General features: G+C 43.8%; 2 protein-coding genes and 1 non-coding gene across 9 annotated transcripts in view; 1 reads left to right on the top strand and 2 right to left on the bottom strand.

Annotated features, from left to right (window-relative positions):
• The window catches only part of LOC139406651 (ras-specific guanine nucleotide-releasing factor RalGPS2-like), a 143,748-nt gene that overhangs the window by 30,422 nt on the left and 90,404 nt on the right, over nucleotides 1–22,922 (bottom strand). The window lies entirely within an intron of this gene.
• The window catches only part of LOC139406652 (angiopoietin-related protein 1-like), a 28,182-nt gene that overhangs the window by 1,434 nt on the left and 3,826 nt on the right, over nucleotides 1–22,922 (top strand). For both annotated transcript variants that reach the window (XM_071149499.1, XM_071149500.1), the window contains exons 2-4: nucleotides 12,929–13,200; nucleotides 13,291–13,619; nucleotides 13,843–14,134. In XM_071149499.1, the coding sequence (XP_071005600.1) occupies nucleotides 12,981–13,200; nucleotides 13,291–13,619; nucleotides 13,843–14,134 (841 nt within the window). In that variant the 5' untranslated portion in view covers nucleotides 12,929–12,980. The remainder of the gene's footprint in view (nucleotides 1–12,928; nucleotides 13,201–13,290; nucleotides 13,620–13,842; nucleotides 14,135–22,922) is intronic.
• On the bottom strand, nucleotides 21,943–22,015 carry trnaa-agc (transfer RNA alanine (anticodon AGC)). Its single transcript has one exon. It is a non-coding gene; the product is annotated as a tRNA-Ala (tRNA).

The raw sequence follows: 22,922 nt of genomic DNA, 5'->3' as shown, positions 1-22,922 counted from the left end.
CTGCTTTCACTTATACATGCTCTACTCTGTCAGTGAGATCCATGGAAAACTCTCTGCTCACTGAGGATGCACATCTGTTAATGCTGTAGGACTGGAGATAGGGAACGCACGTACATACGCATGCGCGCACAGCCACAGAGTTCACATAGGCAGTATTAACAACAGCTAAAGCAAACATGAGGGCAGGACTAAATGTCCTGAAAATGTTTTGTGAGGACGAGTGTTTCTCAACAAGCGATAAAACAAAGAGCAAATCACAGCCCTAAATCATCTGACAGGCAGAGCGACAGAGCGGGAGGGAGGGAGGGAGGGAGAGGGACTTTCCCAGTCAAACGTCATCAGAGAAGACCCTGTGCTTCCCAGCAACACACATTGACAGGACTTGACATCCAGGTTTGGAGACGATTTAAAACTTAAGACATTTGAGGAGTAGGTCTATTCATATGGGATTCCTGAGAAACTCAAACACACACTGTGGTGTCAGTCCACAAACACACAGTTTGCAGCTCTCGCTCTGACCACAATACCACAGCTACAACACACACTCCACTGAGCCTGCCTGTCACACAGGGAGTAATACACACTTTATTAAGCCAATCAATTATTTTAAGTCAGCCTGCACCAATGGGAAAAAACAGAGTCGGGATATAAGAGAAAGAGGTATATACAGAGCTCATACATGGATCTGTTATGTGTTAATGACGAATCAGACAGCAATGAGTCAAAACTACTCTGGTAGGAAAGGAAAGAGGAAGCGAGAGGACAGCGGGAGGCAAGACACAGGCACATACACACACACACACACAACCAAGAGTCAGAGGACACTGTGTGTGTGTCTAATAGGTAACATATGTGCAGAGGTTTTTAGTAGCATGGTGACTGACGGAGCAGTAAAAAAATAACAACACCAGAGGATTAACGGTTCCGCTCCAACATAAAACACACTGCATTATCCGCCCTATAGGTACTGGAGGGTCACACACACACACCGTGTTATCTTGAGGGAGAGTGTTTGTGATGGAAAGAGTAAGGGAGGCCTTGAATGAACCCATGCTAACCCTAGACACAGCAGTCAGCACTCAACGACATATACACAAACACAGAGAAGCCCACAAGGGAGCTTGGGTGTGTATTTGGGTGTGTGTGTGTGTGAGAGAGACCTGCTAGGGCTTATGCCCAACAAAGAGTAATTGATTATGGGGTGGGGGTGAAGGCAGAGTGGGACCACACCCTACTACTCTGCAAAGCCCACATTTGACTTCTGACCTGAAACTCATCTAGGGTTCCAGTCAAAACGCACAGTGGAAGAACCAAAACATTGACTCCAGTGTTGGGCTGTGGAAGAAGTCTCTGTAAGAAGGCTTTTTGGGTTTGGGAGATCAAACCAAAGGCCCAGACACATGTCCTTGTGGCTCCCTTCCTCTTTCTCTAGTTCCCTCGGTTTTCCTCTTCTTCATCCTACAGACCGGCTCCAGGACCAATTAGAGTTTAGACGGACTCTTTCACAAGGACATTTCTCCCTCTCTACTCCTCGTTCTCTTCCCCCTCTATAACCTCACTTACCCCCGTCCTCCACATCTCCTCCTTCAACGCTGTTTCTATCAGTTAATATGACTGGGTGTCTAGCATGTGGAGGTTGCCTGGGCTGTTGCCTGGGTTCTGATTAATTGCTAACATGTTTCAGGGGTGCGTGTGAGACAGAGCGAGAGAGTGAGAGAGCGAGAGAGAAAACGAGATAAAGAGAGAGCAAATGAGAGAGAGCAAACGACAGAGAAAGCAGATCATATTTATGTTTGGGAAGGGCTGTGTTTTTATGAGACAGTGTGTGTGAACAGTAGGGTCCTGACAGGACTAAGTTTGTAGTAGAGTTTTTTACAGATGTGCTTCTAAAGCATCCTGTCCTCCTCTTCTGATCCCTATATTTTTTCCTCCTCCTGCTGTTATTTCTAGTGATGTAGAGTATCTGTTGTGTGTTTGGGGGTGTTTGGAATCAGACGGGGAAAGGCTGAAGGCCAGATGGGATGTTGGAAGCTGGAGCCGCGAGGCTGGGAAATACATTGGCTATAAAAATATAAATCAATATTTTTCAAATATGCCCCTTCTCTTCCTGGTTCTGCCATCCATCAGACTAGAGACAGACATGATCCGTACCCAAATCTGCAGGCTTTAATAAAAATGAATGGAAGAGTGACACCATCCAGCCATATACAGTACCATTTAAAAGTTTGGACATATCGGACATAAAGGGTTTTTCTTTATTTGTACTATTTTCTACATTGTAGAATAATAGTGAAGACATCAACACTATGAAATAACACACATGGAATCATGTAGTAACCAAAAAAGTGTAAACAAATCAAAATATATTTTTTATATTTCAGATTCTTCAAAGTAGCCATGCTTTGCCTTGACAGCTTTGCACACTATTGGCATTCTCTCAACCAGCTTAGTGAGGTAGTCACCTGGAATGCATATTAATTAACAGGTGTGCCTTGTTAAAAGTTAATTTGTGGAATTTCTTTCCTTCTTAATGAGTTTGAGCAAATCAGTTGTCAGAACACAAGGTAGGCGTGGTATACAGAAGATAGCTCTATTTGGTAAGAGACCAAGTCCATATTATGGCAAGAACAGCTCAAATAAGCAAAGAGAAATGACAGTTGATTACTTTAAGACATTAAGGTCAGTCAATCTGTAAAATTTCAGTCGCAAAAACCATTAAGAGCTATGATGAAACTGGCTCTTTTGAGAACCGCCACAGGAAAGGAAGACCCAGAGTTACCTCTGATGCAGAGGATAAGTTCATTAGAGTTAAATGCTTCAGAGTTCAATTAACAGACACATCACAACATGAACTGTTCAGAGGAGACTGCGTGAATCAGGCCTTCATGGTCGAATTGCTGCAAAAAAAATACTACAAAAGGACACCAAGAAGAAGAGACTTGCTTTGGGCGAAGAAACACGAGCAATGGACATTAGACAGGTGGAAATCCTTTGGTCTGATGAGTCCAAATTTGAGATTTTTGGTTCCAACCGACATTTCTTTGAGAGCCGTAGAGTAGGTGAACAGATGACTGCCACATGTGTGGTTTCCACTGTGAAGCATGGAGGTGGTGCTTTGCTGGTGACACTGTACATTTCAGAGTTATAAAAACAGGCATTTTTCAGGGAACAAGTAATGGGTTAACAATTTACAGCTTTTCTGCAGCAATGGAAGTAAATTAAGCCTTGAAAGTTTATGCTAACAATTCCTACAGGTGTCCCAACTTTTGTTGATTAGTTACAAACCTTCTATCTGTATAAAAGCAGTGTTGGAACAGACTGTTACTACACCCTTTTAAGCATTATGTGGACAGTATTGTACTGCAGAAAGTAGTATATTGCTATCATAATGGTGAGAAAAAGGCAATTAACAAAGGAAGACAGACCATTATAACCCATAACAGTGTAGGTCTTTCCTTTAGAGAAATTGCAAAGAAAGCCAAGGTGTCAGTGAGTAGTTTCCTACACCATCAAAAGGCACTTTGAAACTGGATGAAACTCTGACAAGAGGTCTGGCAGACCCAAAACCACAACAGAATCAGAAGACAAGTTTCTGAGAGTTAACAGCTTGCGTGATAGGCGGCTCACAGGACAACAGCTTCAAGCACAGCTTAACACACAAAGTCAGCAAGTCTTAGTTTCAACTGTGAAGAGACGACTTTGAGAGCTGCAGGTTTGAGAGGTTGAGTGGCAGTAAGAAAGCAATTGCTAAGATGGTAAAATATGAAAAAGAGGCTTGCCTTGGGCCTTGAAGCCCCACAGGTGGGCTACTGAAGACTGGAAGAAGGTCTTATGGACCAATGAATTGAAATCTTTGTTTCATCATGCAGGGTTTATGTACGCCGTCGAGTAGGAGAAAGGATGGTTCCTCAGTGTGTGACACCAACTGTCAAACATGGATCCAGAGTCAGCGACTTGCACAGAGTGAGTGGCACCCTGAACCATAATGGCTACCACAGCATTTTGCAGTGCCAGGCAATACCCTCTGGTGTACACCTAGTTGGTCAGGGGTTCACCCTACAGCAAGATAATGACCCAAAACATACCTCCAGGCTATGTCAGAACTACCTTAGAAGAAAAGAACAAGACGGTAGGCTTCAAATCATTGAATGGCCAGCACAGTCTCCAGACTTAAACCGCATTGAGCTGGTTTGGGATGAACTGGGAAGAAGGGTGAAGGCAAAGTACAAATGCAATAAATTTGTGAGAACTTATACAGTGTTGGGAAGAACTTTCCGAACAATATTTGATTTCCATTGTAGAAAGACTGCAACGAGTGTGTTCGGCTGGTATGTCTGCAAAAGGTGGCTACTGATGAGTCAAAAATGTACATTACATTTAGTTAAACAAAACGATTACATTATTTTTTGTCTCCAATTGTTTATTTGTTCTATGCTTTAATTTCAGAGTACATTAAAGGCATTAAACTGTGCGAATTTCAATAAAAACTGGAATTGAGGTGTTCTAAAACTTTTGACCGGTAGCGTATGTGGGAAAAACATTCCAGGTGAAGCTGGTTGAGAGAATGCTAAGCGTGTGCAAAGCTGTCACCAAGGCAAAGGGTGGCTACTTTAAAGAACCTCAAATATAATTTTTATTTATTTATTTACTATATGATTCCATGTGTTATTTCATAGTCCTGAGGTCTTTACTATTATTCTACAATTTCGAAAATAGTACAAATAAATGAAAACCCTTGAATGAGTAGGTGTGTCCAAACTTTTGAATGGTACTGTATATAAATATGTTATTTAAGTGATAATGCCTGAGAAGCTGGTGTTTGGAGGATATATTGGCACAGGTATAGTTAGCTAGCAAGGAAGGGAGAAGAACATTGTCACCCAGCATGGCAATGGAACATTTAGAACGAATGACTGGGTCGCGTCCATAGAGGCAGAACAAAAAGTCTTAACGACTGAGTCACGTCTCTGGCAACCAAACCAAAAGAAAAACGTGCATATTCAAATAATGATTGACATATTTTCATAAAAAACGTTATTTTTATGAATTTATTCATATTATTTCATCCTTCCACGAGATATAGTTCTGACACAAATCTAAGGTTGCTACCCAAGCCAGCTGGTCGCTCGTTCTATCGGTTCGGTTGCCAGAGACGCGACCCCGTCATTCAGTCTTTTTTGTCTGTATCTATGGACGCGACCCAGTCATTCGTTCTAAATGTTCCATTGCCATACCGGCTGGCAACGTTCTTATCCCTTACTAGCTAGCTAGCCAACTAACTTAGAAGTATGTCAAACAGTGCAGCCAAAATAACAATAGCTCTATTCACATTTGTATAAGCTGTTTTCTAGTGACATTTATTTTTGATACATCCGTAACAATAAGCTAATGCGGCGCGATTTCGCATGGCATAGAAAATGTGCTCTCTCGTAAGAACACTGTTGTTCAGAGGCAGCAGCACACAGCTAACACAATCACTTAAAACTGAAGCTGGAAAGACTGCAAACCAGCTGCACGTTCAATTTGACCTGTTTTCTATTGATAGTGCTTTGTATAAATATTTTAAAAAAAAATATGCTAATTCATGATTTCGACAGGCTGAGAAAAGCTGCCCATCTGTGTCTCATCCCGACACGTTCATTACGATGGGAGCGCTGGAGATCGAATTTGAATATTGAAACAATGTTGCAAATATCGTAGAGACAGACAGCAAGGTTTACACAAATCTCCGCTGTTGAAAATGTGCGATAATGTTTAGATGCTTTTTATTGTGGAGATAATTAGATTTAGCTGGTGGTAACTTGTGGAATAGACACTGGCTAGAATGCGGTTTTAACCAAATCGGCAATCAGGATTAGACCCACCCATTGAATAAATCTCTATATATGGCTCTGGCGCCATGTGATATATTGGCCACTTTAACCTCTAGTTAAGCAATAAGGCCCGAGGTGGTGTGGTATATGGCCAATATACCACGTCTAAGGGCTGTTCTTACGCACAATGTAATGCGGAGTGCCTGAACACAGCCCTTAGCCATGGTATATTGGCCATATACCACAAGCCCTTGATGTGCCTTATTGCTTTTATAAACTGGTTACCAACATAATTAGAGCTGTAAAAATAAATGTTTTGTCCAATGGTATACGGTCTGATATACCACAGCTGTCAGCCAAATCAGCATTCAGGGCTCGAACCACCCAGTTTATAATCAACTTTAACCCTGGTCTATAAATCCTGTGAGAATAGTGTGGCAAGAGCCAGAAGGCTGATCCTGTTGGTAGCAGCAGTGAGGACTGCAGATCTTTAAACAATCCTTCTCATTCATGATTTTTAGAGTGAGTGGTTAACGCAGCTTCTGCCATTTCCTCTCTGGCTGAGGTTGCTGTGATTTCACTTACCAAAGATTTACGCACTGTGTGGTGTGGTTGCACCCCAGTCCCTTCTCTACTCACAGCCAGTCTGCGAAATTTCCTTTCATAGGATAGCCGGAGGCAAAGTTATTATTATCCGTCAGGTGATTGGTTGTGCCTTCTTGATTGTGACATCACTCTGAGCGTTAACCAAAACAATGGCGTACAATCTCTCCCCTCGGATCTAAAACCAGTAGTAAACACCAACTTCAATGACCGTTATCTTAAAATTAAAAAGACAGCTATCTAATATTCACCCAACCCAATGACTTTGTCGCCGAGGAGGGTTTGTTAACTAGTATTTTCTTATAAAAGCTCAGTTAACAATGCTAACTAGCTAACGTTAGATAAACCGTGTCTAGACTCGGGAGCACATAGACAAGTCACATAGGCTTCAGGAGCCAGCTGGTTAGATATTATTCCACCATGGACAACTGGCTACTAGTTAGTTTTCACTAAAATATGTTCAACTCCTAGTTCGTTTATCCACTGACCACCGCATTTAGGATAGCTAAATTACTGAAATGTAGCCAACTAATCGTGACACATTTGGGTTAACTTACTCATATCAAGCAACAGACAGTTTGTGGAAAGGTCAAAATAACAATAGTAGACAGTGAAACTAAATAGATTGGTAGCTAGCTGGTGATGCTTTCATTTATTTCACAAATAATTAAGCTGAACCTGGGTTTTCCAAGTTGTTCAGTGTTTACTGCTCATGCAGATGAGCAAGCTTAAATAGACGGCTCTGCAATGCACACACCCAAGGCGGCTCAAACAATCACTCAACATAACATAATATTAATAATGACTTTGCCTCCGGCTATCGTAAAAAATATTTTGCAGCCGATCTGGCACTGGACCCAAAATGTCCGACCACCGCAACACAGCCCTGGAATGTAGGAGATTAGATGCCAAGGGGAGAGGAGGTAGAGGTGTTGAGTGGGGGGCTCAGAGCTAGGGTTGCAAAATTCTGGGAACAATCAATAAATTCTCTGGTTTTCCAGAAATCCTGGTCAAAGGATTCCAGATTTTCTGGTTATTCCCTTCTGATTCCGGGAATTTTCCAACCGGAATTTTAGAAAGAAAAAAAACAGGGAATTTATTTAACATTCTTGGAATTTCGCAACCCTAAATCAGAGCACAGGGTGGGGCTGGGGCTGTGTCTAGGGTGATTGGTTGCTGGAGCTGGCAGGGTTGGCATGCCCTTGAACAGCTTACTACATCACAGCAGAAACCTCTAAGATCCAAAGCCAACAAAACTCCCAGAACCCCAACCCACAGGCCTGTTAAGAGCCACACTAGCCAAAATAAGACTAGAAGGGCTAATGAGGCAGGAAACTGATCCTAGAGCTGCCTGCCATGAAGCATGTAACACAGTGGTAGGCTTCACACAGGAGGTTGAGGAGTGGGTGGTAATTTGTCTAGTATAGATGAGGTAGCTTGGTAGAGGGGGCTATTGAATCCTGGGCTGTAGGCCTATATTGGCCCTGGGGTGAGGCAATAATTTATACAGTAATACCGTAACAGAGAGAAAGGGAGAGATGTAAGATGGTGTCTCTTGTCCCGTGAATGCTCCATTAACAGTCCATGTGTGTGTACGTGAATGGGAGCATATGGCTAAAAGCGAGACCGAGGTTTCAGGCCAAAGTCATAGGTCAGCTGCCTATTAATAACCTCTAGTAAGGTGAGCAGCCAGCGGAAAGTGACGGAGGTCACCCTGTTTCCATCGTGTAAGACTGGGAAGAGGGAGACCGGCCAGGGCAGTTCCAGAACACAAAAGGCACAGTTACAACACACACACACACACACACACACACACACACAGGTGCATGCGCACACACACCATCACACTCCTAAGGCTAGTTTTCCTTTGGCTGGAGTTGTACATTGCGACATCTGTTAGGGGGATACGTGAACCGTTGGCTATGGACCAGGAGCCAAAAACACTTATTTTTTTTGAATTTAGAGAGGTTGAAGGAAAAAGAAAAGGCTTCTAACAAGTTGAGAAGGGAGAGAAAAGGAAAAGGTTGTGATTTCTAACTAGCTGTGTTTTGCGCTTTTAAGGTCTGTTCATCTCCCCTCACTACTGCCACCACCCATTAACTACTACAGCCTCAATACTGACCCATAGAGTGAGGGAGGAGCAGACAGGTTGGGGATAAAGGGAGAGAAAGCCAGAAGAAAGAGGTAGAACAGAGTGTTGCATCAGTACTATAAGTGGTTGTTGAGGCGTAGTCCTGCTTCAGAGGTGTTGGGTCAAACGCAGAAGACATTTCAGATGAATGCATCCAGTTGTACAACTGACTAGGTATCCCCATTCCCCTTTATGGAGAGACAGCCAGGGAGATGAGAAGTGCGTCACCTGAGTGGGTTGAGTCACTGATGTGGTCATCCTGTCTGGGTTGGCGCCCCCCCCCCCCCCCCCCCCCCCCCCCCTTAAGTTGTGCCGTGGCGGAGGTCTTTGTGGGCTATACTCAGCCTTGTCTCAGGATGGTAAGTTGGTGGTTGAAGATATCCCTCTAGTGGTGTGGGGGCTGTGCTTTGGCAAAGTGGGTGGGGTTATATCCTTCCTGTTTGGCCCTGTCCGGGGGTGTCCTCGGAGTGGGCCACAGTGTCTCCTGACCCCTCCTGTCTCAGCCTCCAGTATTTATGCTGCAGTAGTTTATGTGTCGGGGGGCTAGGGTCAGTTTGTTATATCTGGAGTACTTCTCCTGTCCTATTCGAATCTAAGTGTGCGTTCTCTAATTCTCTCCTTCTCTCTTTCTCTCTCTCGGAGGACCTGAGCCCTAGGACCATGCCCCAGGACTACCTGACATGATGACTCCTTGCTGTCCCCAGTCCACCTGGCTGTGCTGCTGCTCCAGTTTCAACTGTTCTGCCTTATTATTATTCGACCATGCTGATCATTTATGAACATTTGAACATCTTGGCCATGTTCTGTTATAATCTCCACCCGGCACAGCCAGAAGAGGACTGGCCATCCCACATATGCTCTCTCTAATTCTCTCTTTCTTTCTCTCTCTCGGAGGACCTGAGCCCTAGGACCATGCCCCAGGAATACCTGACATGATGACTCCTTGCTGTCCCCAGTCCACCTGACTGTGCTGCTGCTCCAGTTTCAACTATTCTGCCTTATTATTATTCGACCATGCTGGTCATTTATGAACATTTGAACATCTTGACCATGTTTTGTTATAATCTCCACCCGGCACAGCCAGAAGAGGACTGGCCACCCCACATAGCCTGGTTCCTCTCTAGGTTTCTTCCTAGGTTTTGGCCTTTCTAGGGAGTTTTTCCTAGCCACCGTGCTTCTTCACCTGCATTGCTTGCTGTTTGGGGTTTTAGGCTGGGTTTCTGTACAGCACTTTGAGATATCAGCTGATGTACGAAGGGCTATATAAAATAAATTTGATTGATTGTATGACCCACTTTCTCCAGTTCCAACTCTGCATCTAACGGTCAGCTTTTACCTCTGTTTGCTAGCCTCCCCCCTCCCCCCTGTGAGGCTCTGGGTATTCTGTGCAGTTCGGAGTTGTTTTGGTTTAGTCGGCTCTGGTTGGTCTGACTGGTCGGGGCTTTCATCTGGCTTTGATGTCTAACTGAAAGAGACACGTCTCTTCTTCATCTTCTCTCTACACTAACCTCTCCAACCTCCACCAGTCTCTGGCTGTGTCCCAAATGGTCACCCTAGAGCACTATGCACCCTGGTCAAAATGTGTGCACTAAATAGGGAATAGGTTGCCATTTGGGACCTAATCTGAGACTGACTGACTCAGTAGAGCGCTGGTTCAATCTACATTCTGCCCCCCGCTACAGACGTGCTCTTCCTGTAGGCCTTCACTAGGCGTTAAGACACAGTGTACTGACACAGAGTACAGGCCACTGACAGGTCTGGTGAGAATGCTCTACTTCTGTGGTGTACATACATAGAAAGAAAGAGGGGGAGAGAGTCAGATAAATAAATAATGTAATGACAGTGGTAGGTATGTGTGCTGTTCAGTGTGGATTGGTTTGTCTGTCTCAAAGGGAGCCTGATAATGGAGCAGTATGGACATGGATGAAGGAGCTGGAAAAGTAACTGCCTTCAGGAGAGCAGTGTGTCTGTGTGTGGAGACAGAGCTCGAAGGAGCTGTTAAAGCCATTAACAGGTCAGTGAGGATAGAGGACCTGGTTACGTTGTCAGGGGTGTCTGCTGTCAAATTAACACACAGCCAGAGAAATGAAGAACGGACTACACACACTTTTCACAGCGTATTGGCTCGGCTAGCACACACACACAAACACACACTCTGGCACACAGTATCCACACTACTAATCGAACTGACAGAGTTGACTCTAGTCCTGAGGAGCAACAACGGCATTACAGGAGCCACACAGGGTGTCAGTTTAAGGGTGGTGGTTTTAGGTAGTGAAAACTCAGGGTGTAAAGTGGAGCAGCATTTAGGTAGTGTGTGTGTGTGTGTGTGTGTGTGGTGTGAGATAGTGATGAGAAGCAGACATGGCAGGCACCTGCAGAGGGACACAAACACCAGTAGGGGTCAGAGAGAGGTTACAGGAATCAGAGCAGGGCCAGGTCACTGGGGCAAAAGGGGGGAGTGGTGGTGGGCGGAGAGCAGGGCTCTAAAGTGTGACCAACGTGGTAGCATATATGCAAGTAATTATTTTGCTGTTCCAATTTTATTTGGGAGCACTGTGCTACAATGAAAAGGTAATTGTTGTAATGATAAGGCTTCGCTGTACCTGTTTCCGAGCGCCCTAGAGAACCAAGTGAGTGCAGATTTGTTAGTAAATGACTTTGTAATTTCAATGACAGGTATTCGTATCAACATTTTTGCCTTTATAATAAACTAATGTATTTACAGCATTAGATATGAGTTTCTAGGGCACAACAGGTGCTTCAAAAGGTAGCTAAAATTAATTTAGGCCCAATATAGGCTGTATCTCAATCAATTACATTATTATTTTTGCTCCTAAATTTCATGTGATACTCCTAACTAAGTGCTACCAATGAAAAATGTTCATTTAGAGCCCTGGCAGAGGGAGTAACAGACACCGAGAGGTAAATAACATTTTCTACTTAGCATACCTTAGCATACCTGCGTGCGTGAGTGTGTCTGGGTTTCCGTAAGTAAAAATGTGGCGCTGGACAACATGACCAGAAAGATTCTCATTCACCGACCATTTGAGAAATTTACCGGACCCATCTGCATTAGGTGAGTAAAGATACAACAACTAGGATGGGTTGCTAATGTGACTAAGCCTTTGGCTCAACAAAAGAAAGTTGATATGAAAACCAACAGAACAGGAGCGAAATGGTGGTTTCAATGGAAGCTCTAAAATAACGTAGCAGGTGGAGAAAGACGCCTGAGCGAAGTTCCCACTTCTGTTTTTCAGGGGAAACGGAAGTTAGGTTGAAAATACTGTATCCCTGAAACCCGGATGTTAGTGCTTCCTGGAGATTGCATAGGATATGGCGGCTCTGACAGAGAACAGACATCCAGACCTACTCCTGCAGAATGACTGGACAGCAATTTGTTTCCCAGATCCTTTGGACACCAGCTAGCCCTTCTGCTGCTTGGTTGTAAACTTCCTAGACCATCAGATTGCACAATCCCTGTGTATTTGTATTGTTCCAAACTAAACGTTTGGCTCTGGTGCTCAAGCGTTATTGGGAATTATTCTGCCGCATGACTAATTCACTGCCTTGGAGATCATTGACATTTTCTACAACTCCATTTCCAGCAAGGCAATCACATAATTTCTACCCCTCGCCAAGAGGGAAACTCCCCTGGTGTTCGAGTTGTAAACTGGCTACTGTAAAATGTCCATTATTAGTGAGCTTGACTACTACTTCTGACAAAGACTGTTTGCTAGTAATTATTAGCTGTAAACATGCTATTTAATTGTTCAACGCTGGCAACATACTTAACGGTCTTTGGTTGCAGTATGAAGATAAGCAGAAACTGCCACTCCAATAGAAATGGCTGATCACATTTGTAGGCAATGTCATGGCGACGTTGGCTAGCTAAGCTCGTGCGCAGAAACACATCATCAGGTCTAACAGTCGTCTCGTGCCGAACTGCGCATGTGCAGGCCGTCAAATCAAAACCACTCCTTCGATAGAAGTTGTTTTTGGATGAAAAGGAAAACTTGTTAGTTTCTCACTTTCTTGAGGTTGAGGTAATAACATTTTCAACTACTTATTAGAATCAAGGTTGTGCCTTTAGATTGAGAAAATGAACAAGAAAGGAAGAATGTCTTACTTCTCAAACACCAAACTCTGGCCTGGTCTGCTTGGTCTGTTTCGAAAATGTTCCCGGAAGTCTTGCGCCTCTGGGTATTAGAAAACACGTCTTGCTTTGTTGTTATGAATCTGCCGCAAAACTATTTTCCTTTTTAGGGATATAATATACAGGACTAGCACACCTTGTATATTGTCGTCAACAATTGCATTTTTCATTGTTTGGAAAAGTTAACTCTCTTCACACTAACTCCTGTTTCTTCATCCATTGCAGGGAAGCATAGAGGAAGTCCAAGAGGCATCCAGCTAGCCAGTAGAAGAAGACCATGCAGGGTGTGGTTGGAGTGAGACGGGGGGTGTCGTGGAGCCTGTGTGGCCTGCTCTGCCTCTCTCTCTGGGGGCTGAGCCAGTGCAGCGGTTCCAGACAGGCCAGAGAGACCAGGGACCAGCCCAGGGACCATCCAATGCTCAGGGCCAAACGAGCTCCTGCTGATGATGTCAAGAAGTGCTCCTACACCTTCCTCATTCCCGAGCAGAAGATCACAGGTCAGTGTTTTGTCTTCTGTGAAGACGGTCATTTATTCTTTGGTCCGGTCTTGTTTCATGACTTTGAATGATTCTAACGTCCATCATCAGGCCCCGTCTGTGCCAGCGCCACGGGCCCAGAGCCGGACAAAGAGCGTGTGACGCGGATCGACATAGCTGACGTGAGAGAGGTGCTGTCCAAGCAGAGACGGGAGATTGAGACCATGCAGCTGGTGGTGGACGTAGACGGCAACATGGTGAACGAGATGAAGCTGCTGAGGAAAGAAAGCAGGAACATGAACTCCAGGGTGACCCAGCTTTACATGCAGCTGCTGCACGAGATCATCAGGAAGAGGGACAACTCCCTGGAGCTGGCCCAGCTGGAGACCCGGGTTCTCAACGTCACCTCAGAAATGCTGAGACTGGCTTCACGCTACAAGGTTAGAACATCAAGGTGGAACTAGAAAGCAATGTGCTTAACGCTACGTTCATGTATAAATCAAATCAAACGAAGCGTGTTAGAAGCAAATCAAAAGTGCCATAATACAGAAGCTTTAAAAAGACCAGCAAACAATAATTTGATATAGTTGGAGGATATTTAGATATTCTATAACTAAATTAAGTGATTTGTGGCCTTTTGTTACCTTCTCTTTCTGCGACCAGGAGCTGGAGGGGCGTTTCGCATTGATGGCAGGGTTGGTGAACAACCAGTCGGTGCTGATCGCTGCGTTGGAGGAGCAGTGTCTGCGGACCCTGGGGCATAGTGAACTACCTGTGGTCCCCCCGCTGGTCCAGGTGGTGCCAGAGAGTATCCCCGTCAACAGCCGCTTTACCAACGAGATACAGAGGGACCATACCAACCGAGCCTTCCCACGGGGGTCACGCATGGACTCCCCCACTGCCTCCCCATTTGCACTCAATCCGCCGCCACCGCAGGGCACGCTCACCTCAGACGGTATGTACCAAGTAGCGCCGGGAGGGGTGGTTAACGTTAAATGAGAAAAACACAATAATTGTTTTCAATTATCACAGCATGTGGAGTTGGTTGGAAGCAGTGCTGGTACTGTAATTTCTGAATTAGGCAGAAGCTAAACTCACAGTAGGCCGGGCAGACATTTCACATCTCGAATGATCAGAAAAACGCTAAATTAGCAATGCGGTGGCCAATGGTGCATCTAATTCCCTAAATGCCTGGCGAATGAGTAAACGGTCTGGCTAATGGGCCGGCTGTGGTATAGTGGGTTCATACCTGGCAGGAAAGACTGAAACAGTGAGATCACACATTCCTCTCAGTGCCTCTGGGACAGCTGTACTGGCTATAACCTACTGCTTGCATGCGTGTCTGAGCATATGGAGTGGGTTCTGGAGAATTAAACTGAGCCTTAAGAGTATGGGTTGAGTTCTGGGCGTAACATTGGCTTTCTGGGCGTATGGCCGAACTAAGCTCAGTGTTGGCTCAAATGCTGGCCAGATATACAAACTGCGATAAATACAGCTCTACCTGCAGTCCATCACTGAGCAGGTACAGAGGCACGCAAAGTCACAAACACATTCACACAGCTGGCTGCTGGGTGCCAGGCTACAACCTGGGTATATGATCTTAACTCTGGGTGGATGATGTAGGCATTTTTCAGCATATGGGCCAGCTCAAGTAAGCCTTTTCTGAGAACAGGTGGGGATAGAGAGCTCTACCTGCAGTTAATCACTGACCAGACACTGACCAGACACAGCAAACACACACAGAGGGGAAAAAAATGATAAAAACCTGGATGCAGCCCCCGATAAATATAGCTGCAGGGAAATTAGAAAATGTATGTGCAAGCAAATAGGCACACACACACACACACACACACACACACACACACACACACACACACACACACACACACACACACACACACACACACACACACACACACACACACACACACACACACACACACACACACACACACACACACACACACACACACACACACATCTGGTGGGCCAGGCCCAGATTACAGTCAGACAGAAGCAGTAAATTAGAGACTGCAGGAAGCTAAGAGATGCTCTCCTTATCTGACTCAACTTGCTCTCCTGACTAGCCCCCACAAAAATCACAACATCTCCCATGTGAGTGAGATCATTTTCAGCATGAAACCAATTTGCAGGGTCATAATGCTTCTTGGAAATCCCTCTTTGAAAGATTGGGCAGGAGCATTTTATTATGACTGGAGATTTGGTTTGAAGACCGCAGAGGGGGCTTAAACAAACAGATGGCTGACAATGAACTCACTGTAACACTCACTAGAACAGCCATACTGAACATGCAGACCACGGTCCAGAACCAGAACGGGGTAAATACAGACCGCTGGTCCTGGCTTAAAATAAATATATACAGTGCTTTCAGAAAGAAATCACATCCCTTGACTTTTTGCACATTTGGTGGTGTTACAACCTGAATTTAAATTTAGATTTTGTGTCACTGGCCTACACACAAAACCCGATAATATCAAAGCGGAATAATGTTTCTAGCCATTTTTACAAATGAATAAAAAAATGGAAAACAATGTATTGAGTAAATAAGTATTCAACTCCTTTGTTATGGCAAGCCTAAATAAGTTCAGGAGCAAACATGACTGTGTGCAAAAAGTGTTTAGCATGATTTTTGAATGACTACCTCATCTCTGTACCCAACACATACAATTATCTGCAAGGTCCCTCAGTCGAACAATGAATTTCAAAACACAGATTTCGCCATGAGGCCAATGGTGACTTTAAAAAAGTTTGATTTTAACAGCTTTTGGAAAGTATTCAGACCTTGACTTTTTCACATTTTGTTACGTTACAGCCTTAAACCATGATGCAACGGCCCTGAGATCACCTGTGTGAATTGTTAGACAAAACCAAATAAAATTTTGCGATATACAGTTAGTCGGGAAGTTTACATATACTTAGGTTGGAGTCATTAACATTTGTGCATGACAAGTAATTTTCCCAACTATTGTTTACAGACAGACCTGTGGATGTATTTCAAGGTCTACCTTCAAACTCAGTGCCTCTTTGCTTGACATCATCGGAAAATCAAAAGAAATAAACCAAGACCCCAGAAAAAATGTTTTGTAGACCTCCACAAGTCTGGTTCATCCTTGGGAGCAATCTCCAAACGCAAGTATAAACACCATGGGACCACGCAGCCATCATACAGCTCAGGAAGGAGACGCGTTCTGTCTCCCAGAGATGAACGTATTTTGTTGCAAAAAGTGCAAATCAATCCCAGAACAACAGCAAAGGACCTTGTGAAGATGCTGGAGGAAACAGTAACAAAAGTATGTATATCCACAGTAAAACAAGTACAATATCGACATAACCTGAAAGGCCGCTCAGCAAGGAAGAAGCCACTGCTCCAAAACCGCCAGTTTGCAACTGCACATGGGGACAAAGATCGTGCTTTTTGGAGAAATGTCCTCCGGTCTGATGAAACAAAAATAAAACTGTTTGGCCATATTGACCATTGTTATGTTTGGAGGAAAAATCACATTTGCATAAGTATTCAAACCCTTTACACAGTACTTTTTTGAAGCACCTTTGGCAGCGATTACAGCCTCAAGTCTTCTTGGGTATGACGCTACAAGCTTGGCACACCTGTATTTGTGGAGTTTCTCACATTCTTCTGCAGATCCTCTCAAGCTCTGTCAGGTTGGATGGGGTCGCTGCACAGCTCTTTTTTCAGGTCTCTGCAGAGATGTTTGATCGGGTTCAATTTCGGGCTCTGCCTGGGCCACTTGAGGACATTCAGAGACTTGTCCCAAAGCCACTCCTGCATCGTCTTGGCTGGGTCGTTGTTCTGAGGTCCTGAGCTCTCTGGAGAAGGTTTTCATCAAAGATGTCTCTCCGTGCTTTGCTCCGTTCATCTTTCCCTCAATCATGACTAGTCTCCCAGTCCCTGTCGCTGAAAAACATCCCCACAGTATGAAGCTGCCATAAAAAATAAATAATACTAAAAATAATTTAACTGGGCAAACCCGTTTTTGCTTTGTCATTATGGAGTATAGTGTGTAGATTGATGAGGGAAAAACATTTTTTTTTATCCATTTTAGGGGTCGGAATACTTTCCGAATGCAGCACACACAAACACTTCAGGAACTCAGTCAGACTTTAAACATTCTGCAGTTGAGAATGGTAATGTCCAGTTGATCAACTGCTGGTCATGTTAGGTAACTTAGTCTAACCAGCTATTTAGCGGTCTAAATCTTGTAGTGATCATGGCCAGATTACGTGCCCAGGGGACTCACCCCCAGGGGGCCCCCATTGATTTTGTTGAGTCACCCCGGCATCATATGAACACACAAAATGTGTAAATTGCAGGAAATTAGCTTCAAACTGCAATAATTTCTCTCTGCCCCATGGCAAAATGTGTAGAATTTCAGGAAAGAAGCTTTAAAAAAAATTGCCAAATGTTCTCCTCGCCAACAACAGGGGTGTGAACAGTTTGATCAACTTGAGGTTACATGGGTTGCAAGGTGGGGGTTTGTTACTATGCTGATAAATGACAATATCCATCCGGTCCTTTGCCATCTAGGAAAATTGTGTGACCAGACCTTCTCAAATAGTAGTTGAGTACCCCTGCACTAGAAGAATGAGCAAGGGCTTTCATATATGGCCTGGGGTAGGAAGGAGGTGAAACTGACAGACGGAGCATATGATTACTGAGGACAAAATAATCTCTGGTCTGTTTTTGGGTAAAGTGGATTGGAGAGGAAAGCCTGAGACTGTAATCTTCAGATCAAACTGCCACTACCTTCCTCTATCGGCCCCACTCAGGTCTGCTGTGGGCCAGCTGGGGTCTGCATTACTTAAACCCTTCAGCTGGGTGCACTGTAGGGCCAAAACTCTGTCTGTACTGTACCAGGTCAATAGGTTCAATACAATAAACAGAGGGAGATCTAGGGGTCAATGTTTGACAGACATTTTAACCTCGTCTCTGGTTAATCTGTTACAGTTTTCCTACCATTAGCCATCACAGGAAACAACCTCACTGTAATAGACAACAAAACTGGTCTACAGCCTTTCAGTAGTCAAATGTTATAACAGCAAAAGCTAGCAAGCACTTAAACCATGATAGAAGTGGTCATTGTTCACAGCAGACTTCTCCCTGACGTGAAGTCAGACATCTCTGTCAAATAGTGCCGCCTGCCATCTGTCTGTCTGCATGTGTGATCTGAGTTGAACTAAGTGTCTATATATACACTCATCCAATATAGTGAGTGTTGTAACTATTGGCCCTGTGCCCAGCTTAAAGAGCCTCCAGAGAAGTCTAAGTGGAGTGTGTGATGTCAGTGTGTGATGTCAGTGTCAGACCAGTGAGCCTCCAGCTCCTTCAGGCAGAGCAGCGGTTTCCTGCAGTAACAATAGTGGGACTATTGGCAGTCGAAAGGACTGAAGAGGAAAGAGGGAAGGGGCTACATTTAGAAAGAGTCTATTGAGAGAAAGGCCGGTTGGTAGGGAACGAGGGAGCGGGACGGAGGGAAGTACAAGGGGAGAGGGGATGGAGGGGTTGTGATGACTAGGGCCCCACTTTCAGAGGAATAGAGGGACAGCGAGTGTTGAAGATTTCTGATTGTGCATACAGCTGCCTCTCCACAGTGGTGATGTGCTCTATAGCTGTATGTTACAGCAGCACAAACTAACTTCACATGACTGACATCTCCACTTGGATACGTGGGGGTCGTCCACAGCGCACAACTTCTGACCACGACAGAGTTTAGGCATCAGTTATCGGAGCTAACGCAAGAGCTACAAATTCGAGTACTACATGATATTCGAATGCGCCCTACACCCATCATGAGGTTGCTACAACCTAGCCTACAAATTAAAGTTTATAATGTAGGTGCATAGGTCAAGAGTGACACAAATTAGAGTAATCAAGGTGACAACGAGACATTTAATACTGCCTTGCACACACACTCTTGCCTGAATCCAGTAGATCTGGGGTGTAATCATTAGGCCAAACAGTTGCTATTGGAGTTTCCATTAGAATTCAGGTAGGTCCATCCCCGTTGCGTTTGCTTAAGAAATTGCTTTGCAACACAATCAGCAGAATTAATACACCTCTGATTACACGCACACAGTCTTCACGGATCCATCTTTACCCGAATATCCAAAACCCAATCTGGGACCAGAGCGGATCCGGATCCAGAATTCTAAATAATGTTAAGGGTCTGGGTCAGATCTGATATGATGGTCTCGGGTATGTAATTTTAACTGACTTGTTTGGAAGGGCCTGTACAGACCTGAACACGACTGCTGCAATAGAGAGCGAGAGAGACATTATAATTTATGCTGCTGCTTTTGCTTTCCACGAGAGCGGAGCTTGTTGTCCTCATCAAAACGGCAACAGGCTCTATGATTACATTTGTCAAAATCTTGAAATCAAACAGTCTTAAAATCCTGTTTTTTTTATATCTATTCCTTGACCCACCAAGACTGTAGGACGTTGGTGGCACCGTAGGACGTTGGTGGCACCGTAGGACGTTGGTGGCACCGTAGGACGTTGGTACCAAGGCCAGGCGCTAATGAGTCTCTCTTTCCTCACTGAATGACAAATGGATGACAATTGTGACCGTTTCTTCACAATAAAAATGACATTAGGCCTAACTGAATGATAAGGAGGGTGAAGAGGTTGATTTAATTTAGAACAAAAATAGTGTAATGATGAGTTTGGTTATGCCGATTTATTATCGTTGGCGCTCATGTAAAAGATTTGACATTGCACCTTGCGGATTGACACCGGTCTACTTTATTTACTATAACGCCATTACTAATCAAATTTATTGTAAGGGAAACGAAAACATGCTACGTACTGCAGTCGTGACAATATCAAAGTTGATGAGCAAGGAGAAACAAACAACGCCAGTCAGCCTGCACAGCTGGCCTATTGAAACAAAATGCACACAAACACATTTCTTTCCAAATCAAATGTTATTTGTCACATGCGTCGAATACAACAGGTGTTGTTATAGTGAAATGCTTACTTACAAGCCCTTAACTAACAATGTAGTTTTAAGAAAATACCTCAATTTAAAAAAAGAGATAAGCATAACAAATAATTAGACAACACATTAAATAACAATAGCGGGGCTATATACAGGGGGTACTGGTACAGAGTCAATGTGCAGTGGCACCGGTAATTATGTACATGTAGGTAGAGTTATTAAAGTGGCAATGCATAGATAGTTATTACACTAATTTCACACAAGAGTTAGGCTATAGAAAATATTACATTAACAGTGATGAGTGAAAGTAAAGGTTGTCAAAAATACAAATAGTAAAGTACAGATAACCCAAAAAACTACTTAAGTACTTTACACCACTGCAAACTATTGAAAATGCTATTATGTTCTTTGAAATAATCGGGTTTTTTTTTTGGTTTCTAATGTTACCTAAGACCTTTATCAACACAAACAAATTATTATTCTTCCAAAAGCATATATGAAATGTATTTATTACACTGTTAGAATGTTCATGCGTCATTGGCTGGAAGTGTTGGAATGTGGATTCACAAGGACTTTGTAGAATTATACAAAAACTGATCTAAACAAATAGCTATTGTTATATTTTTACATGGATATATTTCTTCATGCAATTCGTGCGTTACAACTGTTTATGCACTATTTATCAAGACTTAGTGTTTTAGTTTGCAAACCTTGCGGGTTGATATGCATCTGATGTGTATACTAAATGGAACACCCGGCAACACTCTCTAGCTGGTAATTACAAGCTGAACGGCCAGGAGGTTCTAGTGTTAATGGAAGATAGAAATAAACATTTAAGGAGAAGGATAGGCTACAATGACCAACAGCTAGGCTGCTCCTTAATATTCTGAATGGATATGTTGTTATTATAAGAATAAGGAAGCGCATGCACTGCAGCCTCAATTAACCTAGCTAGCTAGCTTCTCCAACTTCTTGGACCAGTGACGACCTCTTCGCTAACCTTTTACATTTGCTTGGAAAAACCGCTACACAGCCTACATTGCCGTCACCATATTAGCTAACGTCATAGTTCTAGTAGCCATGTTGACTAACACGTTAGTATTGTGTACAATCACACAATACAGTGTACAGCAAGCAGTTTAGCAGTTACACCGGTGGGCCCCGGCTGCAATAAATTCATACAACTGAAAGCTTAACTTCAGTTGGAAGAGTTGTAGTGTTGGCTATCCAACAGGTTTTTGAGTAGGCTAAATAAGCTGCATTAGGTAGCTAACTAAGTGAAAGGTAAACTAAGAGAAATAAACAAAATAAAACAGCCGCTTCTTTCATTTAAGAAATGAATTTGTTAAAAACTGATCAACTATTATCTCTCCCTCGCTTCGAGTCAACTACTCACCACATTTGATGCACTGCAGTACTACCTAGCTGTAGCTTATGCTTTCAGTATGAGATTCATTCTCTGATACTTTGATTGGATGGACAACATGTAAGTCTATGGAAGGGGGTGAGAACCATGAGCCTCTTAGGTTTTGTATTGAAGTCAATGTATCCAGTGGAGGACGGAAGCTAGCTGTCCTCTGGCTACATGGTGCTACCCTACAGAATTCTGTTGATGCTACTGTAGACCTTCATTGCAAAACAGTGTGTTTTAATCAGTTATTTAGTCACGTAAATATATGTAATATTGTTTAATCTAAAAAGTAAATTTTACATTTACATTGTAGTCATATAGCAGACACTTATCCAGAGCGACTTACAATAAGTGAGTACGTACATTTTTCGTACTGGTCCTCGGTGTGAATCGAACCCACAACCCTGGCGTTGCTAGCGCCATGCTCTATCAACTGAGCCACACGGGCCCTCCCCGGATGGCCCACTGAAAGAGAGACAGACAACTAAATCATATCAGAGCTCCTCCACTCTGAAACGTAGCCCAAATAAATCTACTCATCTCTGTTCATTCTAGACAGTTTATTTGGTCCCAAAAGCAACAAGAGAGAGAAAGCGATTAATTGTTCCTGCTCTGTGAGGAGAAGCAACACGATCATCTATCATGAATCTCTGAGGATGAGTGGAGCCAGCCTGAATTCTCTTCTGTTGATGGCTTAGCTCTCAAAATACACATGGCCAGTTCACCTCAATACACAGACCAACACCACACTGTGGATGGGCCAATCCCTGCTCAAATCACTAGGGTCACATGAGATATTCCCCTGTTTTTTACTTGGAGAGAGAATGAAAAAGAGTCCAAGAGAGCTATAGACAGAAAGCCTCTTAAGACAGAAGTGGTCTAGATGAAGACGTATGGTTACTGGAATAATATATCCCGGTTCTGTGAGGTTTTAGGTATGTTTATAAAGCACTACAGTGGCTCTGTCCTCCCTGTACACACACACAGCTGAGAAAACTATCTTCTGTGTGCCTCGGGCCCCAGAGGTCCCCCTCACAAAAGACTGTCTTCATGGCTGCTCAATACATATCATTCACACAGGAGCAGGAAATAAGCAGGGTTTAGATACAGCTGGGAATCTAGGTACTGAGCTAATGCTGGCTGGCTGGCTACATAAGGCTGTATGGTGGTCTGGGCAGGAAAGGGGCTCACGGACTGCTACAGCATCGTAACTACTCCTAGCCATCCCCCTAAGCTATGAGGTCTTGGCAAGCGATGCCTTCCTTTCTCTGTCTCGGTCTGCCCAGCGGGGGTACATAATCTATTTAGCGTGTGTGTGATGAAAGAAGACATCTTGTTCACCTGAGGCAAGATAT

Source organism: Oncorhynchus clarkii, chromosome 4, assembly GCF_045791955.1.
Source record: "Oncorhynchus clarkii lewisi isolate Uvic-CL-2024 chromosome 4, UVic_Ocla_1.0, whole genome shotgun sequence".
Taxonomy (NCBI): Eukaryota; Metazoa; Chordata; class Actinopteri; order Salmoniformes; family Salmonidae; genus Oncorhynchus; species Oncorhynchus clarkii.
The sequence above is the reverse complement of the archived record's forward strand: the minus strand, read 5'-3'. Positions and strand labels throughout refer to the sequence as shown.